The sequence below is a fragment of the Papio anubis genome, chromosome 2 (assembly GCF_008728515.1).
Source record: "Papio anubis isolate 15944 chromosome 2, Panubis1.0, whole genome shotgun sequence".
NCBI lineage: Eukaryota > Metazoa > Chordata > Mammalia > Primates > Cercopithecidae > Papio > Papio anubis.
In genome coordinates, this window is record NC_044977.1 from 39,635,854 (window position 1) to 39,656,924 (window position 21,071).

At 48.4% G+C, this 21,071-nt stretch overlaps 1 protein-coding gene across 2 annotated transcripts in view; it reads left to right on the forward strand.

Moving 5' to 3' along the window:
* NR1I2 (nuclear receptor subfamily 1 group I member 2) overlaps positions 1–21,071 on the forward strand; it is a 36,820-nt gene that overhangs the window by 13,511 nt on the left and 2,238 nt on the right. For both annotated transcript variants that reach the window (XM_009200057.4, XM_003893978.5), the window contains exons 2-8: positions 12,110–12,328; positions 14,942–15,075; positions 16,396–16,583; positions 17,542–17,816; positions 19,844–19,986; positions 20,188–20,304; positions 20,595–20,700. In XM_009200057.4, coding sequence (XP_009198321.1) covers positions 12,297–12,328; positions 14,942–15,075; positions 16,396–16,583; positions 17,542–17,816; positions 19,844–19,986; positions 20,188–20,304; positions 20,595–20,700 — 995 coding nt within the window. In that variant the 5' untranslated portion in view covers positions 12,110–12,296. The remainder of the gene's footprint in view (positions 1–12,109; positions 12,329–14,941; positions 15,076–16,395; positions 16,584–17,541; positions 17,817–19,843; positions 19,987–20,187; positions 20,305–20,594; positions 20,701–21,071) is intronic.

Sequence of the window (21,071 nt, forward strand, 5' to 3'; positions counted from 1 at the left end):
TGCCACTCAGGTGTCCGTGTAGAGAGTCCACCAACAGGCTTTGTGTCAACAACAAGGCTGTTTATTTCACCTGGGTTCAGGCGGGCTGAGTCCGAAAAGAGAGTCAGCAAAGGGTGGTGGGATTGTCATTAGTTCTTACAGGTTTTGGGAAAGGCCGTGGAGTTAGGAGAAATGTTTTACGGGCAGGGGGTGGATCTCACCAAGTACATTCTCCAGGGTGGGGAGAGTTACAAAGAACCTTCTTAAGGGTGGGGGAGATTACAAAGTACATTGATCAGTTAGGGTGGGGCAGAAACAAATCACAATGGTGGAATGTCATCAGTTAAGGCTCTTTTCACCTCTTTTGTGGATCTTTAGTTGCTTCAGGCCACCTGGATGTAAACAGGGGATATGATGGCTTAGCTTGGCCTCAGAGGCCTGACATAGATGAAATTTCTCTTCCAAACACCACTAGCTGGGGAGTTGGCTCTTGGCTGGGGCTGGTCGGTGCACAGGCCAATAAGGGAGCTGGGCAAGTGCGGAAGTGGAGACTAGCTGTGTCCCAGACAGCGACTCTCCCCGGCCTGTGACCCTGGAGAGTCCTTTAGCAGGGCAAAGTGCAACGTAGGCAGACCATAAGGGATGCCTCGGTAACAGACAAGCTTTGTGTGCCTGCAGGGGGACAGGAAGAGGGTGGGGCAGGAGAGGGAGATAAAAGGGCTCTGAGGCAGTGTACTCTGAGCTCCTTCAGTCTCCTGCTCTGCTCAGCCAGTCAGCCCCGCCTCCCTTGTTTATGACCACACAGCACTGCTGTGTGTCTGCCCTTACCTGTGACTCTTCCCTAGCTGCTGCATGGCTAGCAGCCCTCTTCTTTTCTCCTTCTCTCTTAAGAAACATGCCCATCACCTGCAGTTTCTCTGGGCTCCCCGTTAATCCTCCTTCCTCATCTCCTAATGCTGCCACCTCCCTGTGCCTGGAAATAGTCAAGGCCGGATTCTGTTCTTTTGCTTGAATTTCTTTCACTTTGCTTCTTAACTTTTTCTAAACTACAATTCCCCCATTCTCACTGCCTTAGTTTTGCCTCTCTCCGTGTTTATCAAACTATATCCCACCGCGCCCTGACAAGCCTTCTCTCCCGTAGATCATCCCCTTTCTAGTATTTTGCTGGCAATATATAGTGGGGTTTTCTCCTTTGCCCTACATTGTCACTAAACTTCCCAACCTAATAGGCAGTGTCTTACACCTTCTACTGATCATTTCATTCTTTCTAGCACTAAAGATGACCACTTCCCATGTCTGTACCCAATTCCAATTCCTGGCCTGTTGGCCCAGATGTATCTGTAGCACTCACCCGTGTTCTCATGCCTAGTGTCTAAATATTTGACTCCAAAGGTCACTAGTGGATCACCTCCCTGCCTCTCACTTTCCCCCAAGGCACAAAGTTGTCTCCCAGCACCTCCCTTTAGTCCTTCCCTTCCTCGTGTCTCTTCTACAGGGAGAGGAACATGCTCAACTTTGTGATTTTTTTCTGGTTTGTAGTTGTGATCTACCCTGTACCACTGAATCATCTCACATGATTTAAACACTCACACCAAGTGTGCCACACTTCACGGCTTAATCCCCTGTTGATCAGAAAACCCCAGGTCCCTGGAACTGAAGCAGGGTCTCATTCAGCCTGACACAACCTGAAATTTCTCCCTGACTTCTTTCCCAGCCCCAAGACAGGGGACTTGCAAGAGTCCCTGTGTTGAGCCTCCTTGGAACTCACTGTCCTCCGTTGATCAAGGCCCACCCAGCAGGTTCTGTCTAGTTCTAATCCTCAAGGCTCCTTTGCATCCCTTCCTTGCTCCGTTGTCCAGCCCTGAGCTCTCTCAAGCCTTGTACTGCTCTCCCCTTTTCCTTTCCCTTCCAACTCTATTCCTCTCCTCTCTACATACTCCTGGGAGCCTTGCTCCTTCTGTAGCAGAAACTTCACACTGATTTTATTTCAAATTCCCCTCCATCACTATCTCCAGTTGCACTGCTCTTCTTAGTTTCTTTCCCTCCACGTTCACACTTGTCTTCTCTGGAGGGCAGGCTCTCCTGGGGGCTTCCCCTGGGCCAGCCTCAGAGTGGCATCTGCTTTTCTGGTTCCTCCCCACCTCCTCTCCCCTCACTTCTTGCCCTGCCAGATCTGTCTATGGCAACAGCCCCTGCAGCAGTGTGCTCTCCTCTTCCTCTTCCTCTTCATGCTCAAGGCCATGTCAGCCTCTCTTAGCAGCTTCCATTTTATTGTAGGGGCACTAAGCATAAAGCAGTTAGTGAGTAAAGCGAGTTAGTTCAACATCAGTGGCAAGGGCTAGGACCTGGCCTCCTGACTATGACAACAAGACAATGCCCACTATATCTCCCTGCCAGGAGCAAAAACCAAAGTCCTCTGACCTCCAGGAGGCTGCCGGCCAGCTGGGTCTTGTGTGGTCACAGTCAGTCATTCCCGTGTTTATGTGTGTGTCGTTCATGGAAGACCTCCCTTCTCCCTTGAATAGGGGATTTGGGGCCTCTTAGCAAATGAAGTAACGGCACAAAGACATGTGTGTGTATGCATGTGTGTGTGTGTGTGTGTGTGTGTGTGTCCCCTTCTCATTCTTATTCTCCACTACCCCCAAACAAACACAGGGGATCTTATACAGAAAATCAGCAGTTCGCAGAAAGGAAATGGCCTCGTGAGGAAGCAGCAGGAACAGCCTGTTCATAGGAGAGCTCAGTGGGCCAGGCAGGAGGTGTCCTGGCTCTTCCTCTGCGTCCACCATACTCCCTTCTTCAAGCTGTTGAAGTGGTGCTCTGGGATGTCAGTCTCCAGGCATTCAGCCATCAGACTCTTACTCTAAAGAGGACAGGGAAACCTGAGGAAATACAGACAATTATAGAGGAGAAAATGAAAATAATTCCAGCCCCAAATTCATCACTATTTCAATTCTCTATGTATACATATCTACACACACAGATACATACATACGTCTCTCTAAAATATAGCATATACAGGACATTATTATTATTGTAGTTTTAAACCTTCAATATTGTTTTATATGCACCCATATATTTACCCTTTTTAGTTCTCCACATTCCCTCCTGAAGTTCCATGCTCCCCACTGGCTTTTGCCAGGATAACTTTCTTTGGTATTACTTGTAACACAAGTATCTGCTGGCAAAAAAATTCTTCAGTCTTTGTCTGAAAATGTCTTTATTTCGCCTTCACAATGGAAGGATAATTAAACTGTTGGTCAAATTCTTGGACAGCAATAAAGATATCAACCCATTGTCTTTTCTGTGTTACAATTTCAACTGAAAAGTCAACCATTAATCTTATTTTTATTTCTTTGTGGTTAATTTTTTTTTTCTGGGTATTTGTAAGATTAGTTTTCTTGTCATCGATTTCCAGCAATTTTATGATGTGTGGGTAGGTGTGTGGGTAGGTATGTGTGTTTTTAATCCTCCTTTCATTACTTTCAAAAACTTCTTGGCAAATGTGTGTTCCCAGATTGCTTCTGTCCCAGTCTTGTGTCTGTAACATACGTTAGGCTATTTCACGGAGTTTCATGTGTCTCTTCCACCCTGTTTTTTAATTAATGCTCTTTATTTTGTTTGTTTCTGTGCTTCGGTTTATATATTTTCTGTTGACCTAATTTTGAATTCACTATCACTGTCTTTTGCTGATTCAATCTGTTGTGAAACATCCAATGAGTTATCAATTTCAGATATCATACAGTTAATTTCTGGAACATGCAGAAATGTCCAGTTGATAATTTTTAAAAATAGCATTATTGAGAGAGAGCTTATGTATCATAAAGTCTAATCATTTAAGTGAACAATCGAATAACTTTTAGTATATTTACACTCGTGCAGCTACCATCAACATCTAATTCCAGACATTTCTGTGCTCCGAAAAGAAACCTAATGTCCGTTTGCAGCCACTCTCTATTCCACTGTCAGCCACAGGCAACCCCAAATCTACTTTCTCTATGGATTTTCCTTTCCTGGACGTTTAATATAAGCGGAGCTATACAATATGTGGTCTTTGAGTATACTTCTTTCACTTAGAAGAATGTTTTCAAGGTTCATCTGTGCTGTAGCATGTATCCTTCATTCTTTTAAACTACTGAATAGAATTTCATTGTATATTAGTATTCCAGGTGTATTCCACATTTTATTGATCCATGAACCAGTTGATGGCTATGTGAGTGGGGTTTTGGGCTATTATGAATAATGCTGCTATGAACAGTTGTGTACAATTTTTGTGTGTGGGCATAGCTTTTCATTTCTCTTGGGTGGATATGTAGAAGTGGAATTGCTGACTTATGATGAATTTATGTTTAAGTAACCGAGCAATTGTTTTCTTAAATGGCTGCACCATTTTACACTCCTGCTAGCAGTGCATAAGGGCTCAGTTTCTCCACATTATTACTGATTCTTATGTCTTTTTGATTTGTAGCCATTGTTGTGTATTGTAAGAGGTATTTCTTTGTGGTTTCAATTTGCCTTTCTCTAATAACCAATATTCTTGAGTATATTTTCACATGTTTATTGGTCATTTCATAGCTTCTTTGGTGAAATATCTATTTTAATCTTTTGCTCATTTTAAAATTGGGTCATTTGTATTTCTATTATTGAGTTGTAAGAGTTCTTCATATATTCTGAATACAAGTCCCTTATGGGATATGTGATTTTAAAAATAATTTCCATCTGTGACTTATCTTTCTACTTTCTTAATAGTATAGAAAAGCACAAACATTTTCAATTTCAATGAAGTTCAATTTATCAACTTTTTTGTGCCATATTTTTTCTGAGTAAAAAACAAACAAACACAAACAAACAACAAAAAAGACTTTTAAAAGCCAGGAATAGAATAAGTCTTCCTAATGTAATATGACAATCTGTCTTATCAGCCACCAGTAATATGCTTTATAAAGAAAACTAGGCTGGGTATGGTGGTTCACGCCTCTAATCCCAGCACTTTGGGAGGCTGAGGCTTGTGGATCACCTGAGGTCAGGAGTTTGAGACCAGCCTGGCCAACATGGTGAAACACTGTCTCTACTAAAAATACAAAAATTAGCCGGGCGTGGTGGCAGGTGCCTGTAATCCCAGCTACTCGGGAAACTGAGGCAGGAGACTTGCCTGAACCTGGGAGGCAGAGGCCGTGGTGAGCTAAGATTGTACCACTGCACTCCAGCCTAGGTGACGAAACTTTGTCTCAAAATATATATATATATATGTGTGTGTGTATATGTGTGTGTGTGTGTGTGTGTGTAAAATACCTGAAGCCTTCATGCTTTTGGTGTCATATCTAAGAAATCTTTCCCTAACCATAAGGACTTATTCCTATGTTTTCTTCTCAGAGTTTTATAGTTATAGCTCTTACATTTAGGTCTATGATTTTGTAATCCATTTTGAGTAAAATTTTCTGTATGGCACGAGATAAGAGCTTTAATTCATCTTGCATGTGAATGTCCAATTTTCCAAGCACCATTTTTTAGCAAAGTTGGTCTTTCCTCCATTGAATTGCCTTGCATTTTTACCAGAGATCAATTAATGATAACAGTAAGGGTTTATTTCTTGAATCTCAATTCTGATCCATCAATCTCTATATCTGTCTTTATACTAATGCCACATTATCTTGGTTATTTTAGCTTTGTTGTAAGTTTTGAAATCAAAAAGCGTAAGTCCTCCAACTTTGTTCTTCTCTTTCAACATTATTTTGGCTATTATGGGTCTTTTACTTTTTCATAGATCATAGTTCTCCTTTGAAACTTTTCTTGCCTTCATCTCTTTGTCTATATTATCTTCCATTTCCTTTTCATTAATCATATGATTTTTTTTGGTCTTTTTTTTTTTTTCCTTTTTCTGGAGAATGGGGTCTTGCTATATTACCCAGGCAGGTCTTGACCTCCTGGGCTCAAGCCCTTCAGAGGGTATGGGACAAGATAACTCTGGATGTGGTCAGAGTGGCAACAAGGTTCCTTGGTCCATTCTTCTATAGCTAGAATTGAAATGGCAAGAAAAGAAGTGAGGGTCTTAGGGAATCACTTCCTGCCTGAGAACAGAAAGCTACATTAAAGGAGTCCCATGGCATGGAGGGACCCTGTCTGGGGTGAACCACCTAGGAAAAAGTTTGCAGGCATGGAAATGAAGAAAGTTTAATGAACAGTTCATTCACTCAAAGACAAACCTTGTGAAGGGTGCAGCATAGCACTGAATTAAGAACACAGGTTTTGGAGTCAGACTGACATGGATTGAGATTCTGGCTCCACCTCCTACCAGCTAAATAATGTCAATGAATCGCTCACCTGAAGAGGAGAGGAGCTGTGTGTGCTCAGTGCAGACTTACGGTGCCTTCAGCAAACTGACAAGTTTAGTCATGTAGAAAGACTAAGTTCATTGATTTATTCACTCATTTATTAAATAAATGAATTATATTCTTCCTTTCTGAGAACATAGTCCTTAGCTTTAATATTCACCTTGCATACTGGATTTTACAATCAATTATCTTTGCAAAGGCCTCTCTGAAGAAGTGTTTTACTTTCACTCAGTACAGGAGATGATACTTTCAACCCTCTTCTGATGAGACTTCACCGATTACTAAGCACCCTGAGAAGCAGGTGGAGCCCTCAGAAGCAAACACAGCTGTATTCAGTTAAAAGTACACATCTAATTGGTCTCACTAAATTTGCATGAAATAGAGATGTAGCTGGCACACACCAGCCACCCAGTCCCTGTCATTTTCCTGCCCAAGGGCGACATTCTGTAAAGGAACAGTGATGGAAGAGTTACACGGGAGCAGGACTGCAGCTGCTGGCTGGCACCCCTTCACCCCAGTTCGGATCTATTTCTAACCCAACTCCAGGGGTTCTGCTTCCATTATTTCTTGCCACATAACAAATCTTCCCTAAACTTACTGGATTAAACCCACCACTGTTTCATTTTCTGACATGATTTTCTGTGTTGGCTGGGCTCAGCTGGGGAGTTCTTCTGCACCACAGGACCTTGGCCGACGCTGCAGTCACCTAGAGGCATAACTGGGCTGGGGAGTCCAAGAGGGCTCACCCACACATTTGATGTTTGGTGAGGATGGCCAGGAGGCTGGGGTGGCTGGGCCTGTCTCATTGGTGTGATCTCAGGCCTCTCCCTCTTCACATGAACTCTCTGCATGGTCTCTTTGGGTGGTCACTAAGCAGGGTAGCCAGACTTTGTTACACAGTGGCTTAGGGCTCTCCAAAGACAAAAGTAGAAGCTACCAGGCTTCTTACTGCTTAGGCCCAGAACTGTCTCTTCCCCACATTCTATTAACTAAGCAAGTCACAGACCAGCCTAGACTCACTATAGGAGGGGGCCGCACAAGGGTGTGAATCTTTCAGGGCATGGCTCCTTGGGGACCACCTTGGACAACAGCTGTCATGGGTTCTCTAGCTGGAGTTTCGTAGGCATATGAGAGAAGGAACTACAGAATGTGCCAGAGTCAGCTTGCTTAACACTTGGGCCAAACAAAGTGAAAGTTACACAAATACCGTGGAATGAGATTCTGGCATTAATTCTACTATCTCCTCATTCAGAAATTGGGGAAAGTGTAAATTAGACATGGTTTAAGTAAATGTCCTTTCTGTGGTCCTTTGGTGACATTTCTTTTATCTTCTTGGTCCACGTCACCTGTTGGGCTTCTCCTGTGAATCATGTAGTCGAGTTGTAATTGTCACTTCCATTATGGGGAATAGCATTTATATTTATTGCTGAGAAAGCACCATCTCACCATCTTCAATTGTCCAAAGTTCATAATTGATGCGCAGAATCTTTGCCTACTGTCTCCATTGCCCCAGGTGCTGTTATCCCTCATGGCTCCTGAATGATGCTGAAAACGTAAGGGAGGTTGTTCTCCTCTAATGTAGACTCTGAAATACTATCCTGCTAATAAAATTTCCTCTGCCTGCCTGTGATGCGCTTTGATTTGGGAACACTCTTTGTGAACAGTTAGAGGGTTTTGTAAAGTCCCTGGGTTTTTGTCGTAAGAGTGACTTCCAAGTTATTTGGAATACATAACAGAATATATCTGGTGTGTAGTAGATTCTCAACACATGTCTGTTGAGGAATATGATAAATGTCGTGATGATTGTTATGAGGAATAAATGAGTGCCATGTTCTGAATGTTTATGTTTCCCCCAAATTCATATGTTAAAATCCTCATCCCCAGTGTGATGGCTTTAGAAGGTGGGGCCTTTGGGGGGTGACTGGGTCATGAGGGTGGAACCCTCGTGATTGAGTTAGTGTCCTCATGAATGAGACCCCAGAGACGGGGCGTGGTGGCTCATGCCTGTAATCCCAGCACTTTGGGAGGTTGAGGCAGGTGATCACTTGAGCCCAGAAGTTGCAGACAAGCCTGGGCAATATGGGGAAACCCTGTCTCTACTAAAAATGAAAAAAAAAAAAAGTAGCTGGGTATGGTGGCACGCACCTGTGGTCCCAGGAGGCTGAGTTGGGGGATCGCTTGAGTCCAGGAGGTAGAGGCTGCAATAAGCTGAAATCACACCCCTGTACTCCAGCCAGGGTGGCAGAGGTTTTTCTTTTCCTTTTTTTCTGTTTCAAAAGAGAGAGAGAGAGAGGCCCTAGAGACCCAAAGAGCTGGCTGGCTAGCCCCTTTCACTATATGAGGACACGGAGAAAGTGCCATAGATGACAGGAAGCAGGCTCTCACAGACATTGAATCTACCAGTGCCTTAATCTTGGACTTCTCAGCCTCCAGAACCATGAGAGATAAATTTCTGTTGTTTATAAGCCACTCAGCTTCTGATATTTTGTTATGGCAACCCGAATACACTAAGACAATGAATGACCTTTCACAAAGGACCTGAAACACTGAGTTTGAATAATCATTAGTTTCCATTTTGGTATCTGTTCCATGCCTTATTCTCTAATACAAAATCTGCCCCAAAATACTAATCCTGAACCTAAGATTGCTGCAGCTATGTGCTGAAACCATCTTTCTCAGTGTGCTTTTTTTTTTTTTTGAGACAGAGTCTCGCTGTGTTGCCCAGGCTGGAGTGCAGTGGCACAATCTTGTCTCACTGCAACCTCTGCCTCCCAGGTTCAAGTGATTCTCATGCCTCAGCCTCCCAAGTAATTGGGATTACAGGCATGCGCCACCACACCCAGCGAATTTTTGTATTTTTGATAGAGATGGGGCTTCTCCATGTTGGCCAGGCTGGTCCTGAATTCCTGGCCTCAAGTGATCTGCCCACCTCAGCCTTCCAAAGTGCTGGGATTACAGGCATGAGCCACTACATCCAGACTCACAGTGTCTTTTAATATATTTACATTTAACTAACAACATATTTGGTTTTTTTTTTTTTTTTGGAGACAAAGTTTTGTTCTTATCATCCAGGCTGGAGTGCAATGGCACGATCTCGGCTCACTGCAACCTCCACCTCCTGGGTTCAAGCGATTCTCCTGCCTCAGCCTGCTGAGTAGCTGGGATTATAGGCACCTGCCACCACATCCAGCTAATATTTTGTATTTTTAGTAGAGATGGGGTTTCACCATGTTGGCCAGGCTGGTCTCAAACTCCTAACCTCAGGTGATCCTCCCACCTCGGCTTCCCAAAGTGCTGGGATTACAGGCGTGAGCCACCGCACCCGGCCCCATATTTGATATTTCTACCACACATCTGTATTTTCTATTTGTCTCACCCTTTCAGTTTCTTAACTCTCTAATTGCCTTCTTTTGAACTTTTTCTCTTCCATTTTTTCCTTTTTATTAGCTTCCAAGTTATGCATTCTATTTTTGGGCTTTTAATGATAACCCTAGACATTTCAACAAGCACACTTCACTAATCAGAATCTAAGATTTACCATCTTTTTTTCCCTTCAACAATACAGAACCTTAGTTATTGTGTCCATCCATATTTTAGTCGTATTTTGCTTTTCCTAACTCCCAAGATGTTGTTATTATTGGTTTAAGGAGTCATTGTTTATTCCGATTTTTATAGTAAATTTTTATTCATTTTTCAAATCTGCTTGGTCAATTTTATGGTCTTTTGTTCTTTATTTATGTCTTCAACCTCTTGTACTGCTTATTTAAACATTTCTGTGTTTGATAATTCAGGGCATCTTCTCATGTCTAATTTTAGAAGGGTTTTTTTTTGTTTGTTTGTTTTTGTTTTTGCTGATTCTTGCTCATCATGCTGTGCCAGTCTTTTCATTCATGACTTCTGAGTATTTGCTCATATTTCTTTGAAATTATAGGTAATTATTTGTGCCTAGTTAGGAAGTGGAAAGTGAGTTCCTCCAAAAAGGAGGATTTCTGGCCAGACGTGGTGGCTCACACCTGTAATCTCAGCACTTTGGGAGGCTGAGGGGGGTGGATCACTTGAGGTCAGGAGTTTGAGAACAGCCTGACCAACATGGTGAAACTCCATCTCTACTGAAAATACAAAAATTAGCCAGGCATGGTGGTGGGCGCCTGTAGTCCCAGTTACTCAGGAGGCTGAGGCAGCAGAATCACTTGTACCCTGGAGGCAGAGGTTGCAGTGAGCTTAGATGGAGCCACTGTACTCCAGCCTGGGTGACAGAGCACGACTCGGTCTCAAAAAAAAAAAAAAAAAAAAAAAAAGGAGGATTTCCATCTGCTTTTGTGGGTATCTGGGAGAATTCCCAACCCAAATGCACTTTAAATCTTAAATCAACTTTTTGGCTTGAGGTTTTTGTGAACACCTAAAGTATACATTTTGTCTGCAAGCCTACATAAAGTCAGGATCATGATTTGAAAAATCAGGGAGATTTTCCCTTATGCCTGTTCAGTTCAGGTTTCCAGTCAATGTATTTTATTCACAGTGCAATGGAGGGCCAGGGTCAGAGACAGATTAATTCCTTATTTACTCTTACAGGTGAAACCGTCAGATGTCACCTGTCATGACGTTAGAAACAGAAATTTATGTGTTAGAATTGTATTAAGTTTCAATTTTGGCTTTAGAAAAAGGATCATCATTTGTGGTGGTGGCTGCGCTTGTCAGTCAGCGCCTAGAGAGACTTTCGGGGATGGTAGTAACAGTATAGTCACGCATTTCTACTGAGCATTCTCAATGTCTGTTCCAAGTAGAATTCAGGTTATGCTCTCAAGGCGGAAGTTGCCTGGGGAGGATATCTTTGAGTACAGCTCATTTTTTTTTCTTTTTTTCTTTCTTTTAGAGATGAGGTCTCACTTTGTCACCCAGGCTAGAGTGCACTAGAACGATTCTAGCTGGCTGCAGCCTCAAACCCTCAGGCTCAAGAAATCCTCCCACCTCAGCTTCCCAAGTAGCTGGGACTATAGGCTCACGACATCGATCTTGGCTGTTTTTTATATTTTTTGTAAAGACGAGATCTCACTTTGTTGCCCAGGCTGGTCTCAAATGCCTGGGCTCAAGCAATCCTCTTGCCTCAGCCTCCTGAAGCCCTGGAATTACAGGCATCAGCCACCATGCTTAGCCACAGCTCTATTAATAGGCACAAGGTCTTCAATATCCACTTAGACCCCAACTCTGCTGGGACCACAGGCCATTTTTCTTCCCATGTTGTGATCTTGCCCACCACGCCTCCACTTTTTCCCCCATCTGCCTGGCTACTTAGTTGAAAATTCTCTTTCTGTCCAGCCTTTCCAGCTCCTTGTGGGAGCTTAGGCCACACCCCACCTGAGGGACTATCCTCCCTCAATGTCCCAATCCCAGAAATCATCTTGAACAAGTAATCTGTCCATGAGTTGCTCCCCGTTGAGACCTCTGGCCAGGTCGTGGCCTCCTAACCTCAGTCCACTCAGCTGTGGCCTCCATGATCCGACCCAGACAGCCTGCTCTCTTTTCTTCTCATTTCTGCCTCCCTCTTGCCCTTGTCTTTCCCATGCCCTTGTTCACAGGTTCTATTCCAGGGCTCTATTTTTGTGTACAAAACGTCATGATTACAGTTCTCTTTATAACAATTCCAACCCCATTCCCTGCTTTTTTTCCCCATGAGAGGTCAGTTCCTGAGTCCACAGGCCCAAATGTGAGTGATGCATGGAAGGGACAGAGTGTTTCCTCTGAGGCCTCTGCACATGCCTGTCCAGTCTTTTCATTCTCTGTGGTTTTCTCATTTCTAGTCCAAGAGGCCCAGAAGCAAACCTGGAGGTGAGACCCAAAGAAGGCTGGAACCATGCTGACTTCGTATACTGTGAGGACACAGAGTTTGTTCCTGGAAAGCCCGCTGTCAACGCAGATGAGGAAGTTGGGGGTCCCCAAATCTGCCGTGTATGTGGGGACAAGGCCACTGGTTATCACTTCAATGTCATGACATGTGAAGGATGCAAGGGCTTTTTCAGGTAGAGTTACCCATCAGCCTTCACCCACCTGCCACCACTGACACACTGGGTCACACCTAACTCGGGTCTGCCACTAACCCACTGGGTAACGTCTCAGGGCCTCAGCTTGACCTGTCCCCCAGGTTCAGTGTGGGCTGGTGGCCCACCCAAAGGCCTTGTAATGAGTCTCAAGGGAGCCATTTATATCCCAGAGGAATCATTCATCTTCAGTCTTCCTGTTCTACCCAGGAAGGGTCTCCTTCCATTAAGATATACCTTGGTTTCTCCATGTGCTCTTGAATAAAATGAAAAATGACTCAGTGAAAGGTAAGGAATTTGAAACTCCCAAATCCAAGTGTTCACATTCGCCTTCTGGGGTGGTTGTTTCCTAAAGAATGGCATAAAATAAATGCTCAGACCATGGGAAGAGAAGCAGACCGAAGGGAGGGGAGGGGTGGGGAGGAGAGAAAGCCATGTGTGAGGAAGCCCTCCAGGGGCACCCTCCGGAGGGCACAGGGTATGCAAGGAGCAGCTCCCATGTCAGGAGCCACATGTGGGACCCTCATGCATTTCCAAGACAGCCTGCCTGATGGCCCTTTGCCGAGTTCTTCCTGGTGGCTGGGCACGCAAATGGAAAAGGGCAGGTTCCAGGGAGAAATGAACATTCGCGTTGCATGAGTTGTAACAGGGGTGAGACACATCAGCAGTGTCAGGCTGGGTTCAGCTACAAGTCATAGGACCTTTATCGCAAATTGGTTTGGCAATAAGGAAAACGCATTACCTCTCCTAACAGGAAGTGTGAAGGCCTCCAGGTTGGTGAGTTCAGCAGCTCAGTTCTTTCCATTTTTCTCTTCAGCCATCCCACGCGAGAGCTCTCATTGCAGTCTAGCTCCCCTTATAGGGGCACAGTGCCGGGGCTCAGGCAGGAGTCATCATGTTCAGCAGACGCACAAAAAGGCCCAGCTTTGAGAGTAAGGAAATCTTTCCCAGGAGTCCCCTCACATTGGCTAGAGCCAGGCCCAGCCTATGCCTGAGCTAGTCACTAGCAAAGAGCAGCAGATACGTCTCTGAGCTGGCCACACGCCACGTGACTGCGTGGAAGAGGGTGGATGTCTGCACCAGCTCCAGATGCTGCTGGCACAGAAGAGGCTGCCCAAGGAGTGTCTGTGCATCCTGCCTCAGCATGTGGGAATCTTCTGCTCTCCCTTCCTCGTTTGGGTACTATTCCTGGGACTCTCAGAAAGAGGCAACATGTTGTAGTGGGCAAAAGCTAAATCCAGTATCAGGCAGACCTGGATTCAAATTTCAGCTTGTCATGTACCCGGAGGACAGCTGGGAAGCCATCGTCTCCAAGCCTCAGTCTCCCTCATCTGTGCCAGGCAGATGAGATTATGAATTTCACAGCGTTTGAGAACTAAATTTACAAAACTACAAAATACCTAGCCTAGCATCTGATACATAGCATACCTTTAATCAGTGTGAGCCCCGGTTTCACCTTTGACCCATTCTCGGTGGACTTTGATGTAGCATCAGGGCTTTCTTACCCAGGCCAGTTGGGAAGGCAAAAGGCAGGGATGGCATCTGTGAAGAATATGCCCCTGGGCTGGTCGCTGGTCCGAGGCCCGAGGCCTCCAAGCTCAAACCTGCCCCTGCCGGGTCACTGCGGGCTTGGCTCAGCTTCCCAGGCCTGCCCCCAGGGGACTCTGCAGCCCCACCTGGCTGTTCCATGCTCCTGGGCCAGCCTTCCCTCAGTTTCCACTCTGGACCAGACTCAGAGGCCAGAGCCAAGGGAGAAATTGTTTCTTTCCATCCAGCTGTGGAAATGGGGAAAGTAAAGGTAGGGCTGCAGTGACCCTGTCTTTTGTGGGACAAGCAGGACTTCCGGGCTGGGAGGAGGTGATCTTGTACCAGAGTCTCCAAAAGGCATCTGCCCCATTGCCTCTCTGCGCACCGCAGAGAGGGGTGTGCGGGGCCCTTGGGTCGCGCCTGCACGCTCTGCTGTTCCAGGCGTTCGACCTCCTTGCCCCCTAGGTCAACGAGGGAAATCCACTCTGCCATGGGGAAGCCGCTGCCCCGTAGGGTAGAAAAGCTTCCCCATAGTTCACGCCTTTCTCCCTGGCCGCCCAGTCTGGAAGGGGAGCTGGGGAAGGCGGCAGGGGGCTTCTGTGGTTTCTTACCCTCCTGGGGTCATTTTTCCTCGGCTTCCTCCTTTAAGGAGGGGAAATCGAGGAAGAGGCCCATCTCCATGGAAACCTTCTGGTAACAAGGGTGTGAAAGAGTAGGGGACAGGTGTTTCAGGAGGAAGGGAAGGCGCTGAAGGTGGGCCTGGAGCGGAGGTGTCCCAGAAAGTGGTTCTGAGGCTGCAGGCCCGGCGAAAAGCATGTGTCCCATTTCCTGCGGGAATGGCCAGAAAAGGTTTCCTCCCCGGCTTCTGCCCCCTCTAGCCGAGTCCTGGACCTCTAGGGACGCCCACCTACACCCTTCCCATAAAATCTGACCCAGCTGGGACGCAAAGGCTAGTGTCCCCCTCCCTGAGTTGGTAGGGGCTGGGGAGGAAGGTGGTGTAGCCCGGAGCCCCAGGCGGAGGGCCCGGGCACCCGTGCATCCTCCCTTCTGCTCCCTGTTCTCTCACAGGAGGGCCATGAAACGCAACGCCCGCCTTAGGTGCCCCTTCCGGAAGGGCGCCTGCGAGATCACCCAGAAGACCCGGCGACAGTGCCAGGCCTGCCGCCTGCGCAAGTGCCTGGAGAGCGGCATGAAGAAGGAGAGTGAGCAGTGGGCGAGCGGGCGGGCCGAGGCCGGGGTGCACGGCTCTGTGTAGAGACGTGCTGTGGGTGTGTGCATGCGAGTGTGGAGATGCGCGCCGAGTGTGGGCGTGAACACACGTGCACATGTGAGCTGGTGTCGGTGTGCAACAGGCAGCCACCTGGGGGAGCGCTTGCAGCCGGCCCGCTGGGTGATGGAGGGAGTCTGTAATCTCCGTCCTGGGATGTGTGCTGGGCAACCCTGCCAGGGCGTGCCCTCTGTCTCCCTTCAGTTGCTCCTACATGATTCTTTTTGTCCCCTTCATAATTGTTGTAATGGTTTGAAACCACATTTGGGGGTATGGGTGTGAATCTGGGGGAGGGAAGCAGGAGCCACGTGGGTGACAGGACCCCCGCTTTATAGCTACTAGCGCCCACCATCCCCACCAGACCTGGATCTTTACAGGGGAACTGTTAGCAGACAGGTGACAGGAGGTGTTCTCACTCTACCTATTTAACTTTGATATATTTGTGCTCCTAGGCTCATGCAGAAAAGGCTAGATGCTTCTAGTGCATTTTTGTCTCCATGGAACACAAGGGGACCCAAAGCTGCTGCTTTCAGTTCTCTAGGCTGCTGGCAGGCGTTCTTGATCTCTCCCCACCAAGGACCTCATAGCTTTGCTCTACACGCATGAGTGGGCTCCCGAAATCCACAGAAGACCTAAGGCTCCGGGCTATATATGAAGTGTCTGGAGCTGCTATTTCTTGCTAAGCTGTAGCCCAGCTCTCTGGGGTCTTGGAGACCCAGACACCTCTGAAGAGTCTTGGTATATAATTCATCTGAAAATGATAACAGTAGATGCCATTTACTGAACATCTCTTATGTACCAGGAACTATTATTAGGCACCCTACATGCAAGGTCTCATTTAATAGCAGTGCAAGGTAAACACGGTTTCTCTGGATTACAAAGAAAAAACCTGAAGGCAGGAGAGGTTAAGGAGGTTGCTTGGGGTCACAGGTAGTAAGTGGCAAAGTTTTCACGCAAGCCTAGCGCCTTTGGATTCTGAAGCCCTTGCTCTTGCCAGGGCCCCACAGTGTCCTCACAAACTCCACTGCAGAGGGCGATACCCCAGCCGCACCTCACGTCTGTCCTCACCCAGGTGTTACTCCAGAGAAGCCCATAGGCCTCTTGAGTCCAGACAGGGGAGAATTGCTTGTCACCATTACTTTCCCTTTTACCCAATGCCTTCTGCTGCCTTGAGAGGGTTACGCAGCGGCTCCCCGGGGGTGCTGGAGGCTGACCAGGGGCACGTGTGCCTGAGCCAGCCTCGCTGTCCCTGCAGTGATCATGTCCGACGCGGCCGTGGAGGAGAGGCGGGCCTTGATCAAGAGGAAGAAAAGAGAACGGATCGGGACTCAGCCACCGGGAGTGCAGGAGCTGACGGAAGAGCAGCGGATGATGATCAGGGAGCTGATGGACGCTCAGATGAAAACCTTTGACACTACCTTCTCCCATTTCAAGAATTTCCGGGTAGGAGGAACTGCACAGTGACCGAGGTGTCACCGCCATCTTCATTCTCACATAGAAACTGAGTTCCCCAAGGATAAGAAACTTGTACGAGGTCACAGCTAATCAGTGGTGGAGGGTAGATTTGCAGAGCTGGCCCTGCGTCTGTGCGAGCTCCTCAAAGCCGTAGTCTCATTCCCAAAGGCTCTCCAAGTGTGGTCCCTGGGTCAGCAGCATCAGCATGCAGATTTTCAGGTCGCCCCAGACCAACTGAATCAGAAGCTCCAGGGAGGGGCAGGATCCCCAAGTGATTCTGTTGCAGGTTCAGGTTTGAAAATCGCTGCTCTCTCATTTAAAGCAGGTAGGAACTGGGTCTGAGCAGTAAGTGGAGGGAAAGCTAGGCAGTCCCCCAGTGTGACTGGCATTCAGGGCTTTATAAGGACAGGGTCAGGACCTGTCGAGGGGCGTGACTTTCGTGAACCGGTGTTTCTTGATCCCAGGCACATTAGCCATGTCTGTGCTCCAAGTGCCCTCCTTCCCCTTTGCACTGACAGATATCTCAGGTGGCCCTTCCCAGCTCAAAGAACTGGATGAGCCCAGTGACCTCGGATCTGCTCTTCCCATCCATAGCACCCTAAACCTTCTGAGTCTCCTGAGCCCAACATCTGGAATGCTTGGGACGACACACCATGATTGGGGTCCCCCTTGCCCTCCATTTTAACCAAGCAGGGACGTGTGTGACCATTAATTCATAGATCCCCAAAGCACCGTCATCTGGTAGAGGACACCAGAGAGAAGAAACAAAGGCTGTGTGTCTGTATGTGTGAGGACACATGCGTGCATGTGGGTGTGAATGCCTGCATTTGCGCATCCTCTCGGGCTGCAGCTGTGGCTGTGCACGTTTGGCTGGGGCCTGAGTTGGGACCTGTCTATGAAAACACGTGCTGTCTCTCCCCTCTCCGCCTCCTGGCATGTGTCCTAGCTGCCAGGGGTGCTTAGCAGTGGCTGTGAGATGCCAGAGTCTCTGCAGGCCCCATCGAGGGAAGAAGCTGCCAAGTGGAGCCAGGTCAGGAAAGATCTGTGTTCTGTGAAGGTCTCTGTGCAGCTGCGGGGGGAGGATGGCAGTGTCTGGAACTACAAACCCCCAGCCGACAATGGCGGGAAAGAGATCTTCTCCCTGCTGCCCCACATGGCTGACATGTCAACCTACATGTTCAAAGGCATCATCAACTTTGCCAAAGTCATCTCCTACTTCAGGTAGGACATGGAGACTGGGTGGTTGGGTGTGGAAAGGAACTGGAAGTAGCCAGGAGGTTCAAAGGACCTGGGGTAGATCCTGAATTTGGGAGATATTGGTGGCAGAAGACCCTCCTTTTCCTGTGCCCTGCCCCCCAGGGCAGCCAGTGCTGCGGGGACGTAGAGGCCTCGCTGTGTGGCTGGTTAGCTTTGTGGCTGTGGGCCTGCCAGCGTCTCTGCCTATCCCCCTGCCCAATGGAAGCTAACAGTGCTTCCCCTGCAGGGCTGTTCTGTGAAATAAGAACACATCTGAAGAGCCCCCAGCACAGAGTGGGCATTCAGATAGCCTTTCCTACTCTCCCTTAAAGGGGCAGGAATCACATGTTGACAGTTCCAGACCAAAGAATGAGAGAAATAGACAAGATAAGACTGCGAAGGCCGTGGGGAGGGTGGGTGGTCCTCAGAGCTCAAGGGTCAGGTCTCCCCAGAGCTAGATATGGAGGCAACAACCACGGGGCAACTGGGGTTAGTGGGAGACATGGGAACTTCCTGGGGTGGCAGGAACCACAGCCCCAGAATATGTCTGCAATCTTAGGGTTAGGGATGGTGCCAGGTGTATCTGTCCTTGGGTAGGCCACCTTGCCCTGCCAAGCCTGGTCAAGCGGGGCTGAAACACACCCGCCAGAAGCTCCTGGTGTCTTCAGCAGGTTGAGGGTAGGTTATGGTCTGGAAGCCCAGAGGTGCTTCTCTGGCCCTGTAGGAGTCATGCATGACTTATTTAACGGGGTGATGCTGACAGCAGGTTTGGAATGGGGTTCAGATGGTGGCAAATTAGCTTAAAGGGGCAGGGAGAGAAGTCTACTTATAAATGTGGACATTGGAAGATCTTGGTGAAATCCAGTGACTGACAATTTAACACCAGAGCTCCCCACTTGCTATTTCTCATGGCCACCAATGTTGAGCACAGTGACCCAGGTGTCACTGCCATCTTCATTCTCAGATAGAAACTGAGGTTCCCCGAGGATAAGAAACTTGTACAAGGTCACAGCTAATCCATGGTGGAGGGTAGATTTGGAAGTACCAAAGCCAGCTCGATGCCGGGTCCTAAGCCAGGCAATGGGGAGGCACAGAAGAACAAGATCAATTCCGTGGCATTTGTAGCTCAGTGTTACGGATCTAAAAGAAGGATGGGTGCCAGTAGCTCAGGGCCGGAATTCCCAAAGAGGCCAAGGCCAGAGGTAGTGTTTCCTCACAACCCAGAGTAAGCAGCCTCCCTCTCAGGCTGTGACGCTTCTTTCTTGTAAGGAATGCCTCCTTACTGGGGAGGTGGGGGTCCCTCCCAGGTTGGGAGGGAGTGGTCCCTGCAGGACCAGAAGGGTATCCGTGTTACCATAATCTCAGAGGCTTGTTAAGCCACCTCCATGGTGAGGCCTGTGCTCTGGCGATAGGACTGGGGCTGCAGGCATCTGGGCTGCAGGGAAACAGTAGAAATACGTGTGTGCACCTTAAACCCAACACTGACCGCAGGAAGCAAACATCCCCACTGCTGGAGCTCAGGCTAAAAGGGCGGCACTTGCACTCTGGAGAGAGGAGACTGCATTCTGGAAAGACTTCTGAGGGGAGCAAAGACATAGCTTGGCTTGAGGGGCTAGCAGGATCTACTAAAGGGGCAGTCATTCCAAGTGGGGAAACTGAGGCAGAAAGGAGGAGGCCAGGGACTAGAAGCCAAAGCACTGGGTGTAGGTCAGGAGTTGTATAGGAGTTGAAGGAGTTGGGGCCAGGCTGTAAGGGACCTGGATGCCAAGCTCAGTGGGTGGAGTTCCCAGAGGTAGCAGGGGAGGAGAGGATGCTGGGGGACAGAGCTGTCTGCTGGGTTGTGAGGGGAGAGATGAGAGGCAGCCAGACAGCAGCCGCAGTCATCCTTAGGGAAAGGAGCCATTCTCCCTCTTCCTCTCGCCCCCAACTTCCGGATTATGGGATGGCAGCTGGAGCCGGCCTGTGGGCCGCCTCCCAGGGAGCTGTCCTCCCCTCCCCATCCTTGCTGCCAGGGACCTGCCCATCGAGGACCAGATCTCCCTGCTGAAGGGGGCCACTTTTGAGCTGTGCCAGCTGAGATTCAACACAGTATTCAACGCGGAGACTGGAACTTGGGAGTGTGGCCGGCTGTCCTACTGCTTGGAAGACCCTGCAGGTGCCCGAGAGAGCCTGCCTGCCCTGGCAGAGGGAGGGAAACACTGCAGTTGTGGGAGGAAGGGAGCTACGCCAGGATATGCAGGTTCTGGGATGGCAGGGCAGGAAGATGGAATGGTGGAAAACAAGATATTGGTGAGGGATGACGGGATCTTGGTCAGGTTGCTGAGAAGCTGCCCCTCCATCCTGTTACCATCCACAGGTGGTTTCCAGCAACTTCTGCTGGAGCCCATGCTGAAATTCCACTACATGCTGAAGAAGCTGCAGCTACATGAGGAGGAGTATGTGCTGATGCAGGCCATCTCCCTCTTCTCCCCAGGTGAGGGTCTCCCCTAGGCTGCCTGACATTCCCCCAGCCTTATCTGCCCTCCCCAGGGAAGGTCCCAATCCATGGCCTTGCTCCTCATTCACTGTGCAGCCAGGATGGGGGCTGTCGCTGGCTTCTCCTGGGGTCAGTGGGTGATGCCCAGCCCTGGTCTTCCCTCACTTCCCTGCCTGGGTGACTCCAGCTCTGGAATGTGGTGGGTGAGCAATGCCCTGACTCTGGGCTGGACTGAGCTTGTCTTTGCCTCATGATCTTGCACCACACCTCCCTCCCCTCCCCTCCAGACCGCCCAGGTGTGGTGCAGCACCGCGTGGTGGACCAGCTGCAGGAGCAATACGCTATTACTCTGAAGTCCTACATTGAATGCAATCGGCCCCAGCCTGCTCATAGGTGAGCACAGCAGGGGGTGAGGACCCGTGAGGGTGGTGTGAGGGAGCCAAGGTTCAGGGAAATTGCCCAAGGCTTCACAGCCAGAGGGTGGCATCTGGAGGTAGAGCCAGCCAGACCAGGTCCAAAGCTCACACTTTTGAGCACTACCTAACCACTTCCCAGGAAAAACACAAGCAAACAGGGGAAATGTGGCCCAGAAAGGGACTTCTATACCTTCACTGGTCTTCCATAGCTCCCGTGACCTAGTGCCCAGACTGATGCCCACAGGCCCAGAGACAAACTTGGATTGTACTGAGCCCAAGGCCATGAAGGGTTAAGGCCAACACTGAGTATTATAGTGTGAACTTATACCTGAAATCCTTATTTGGCCT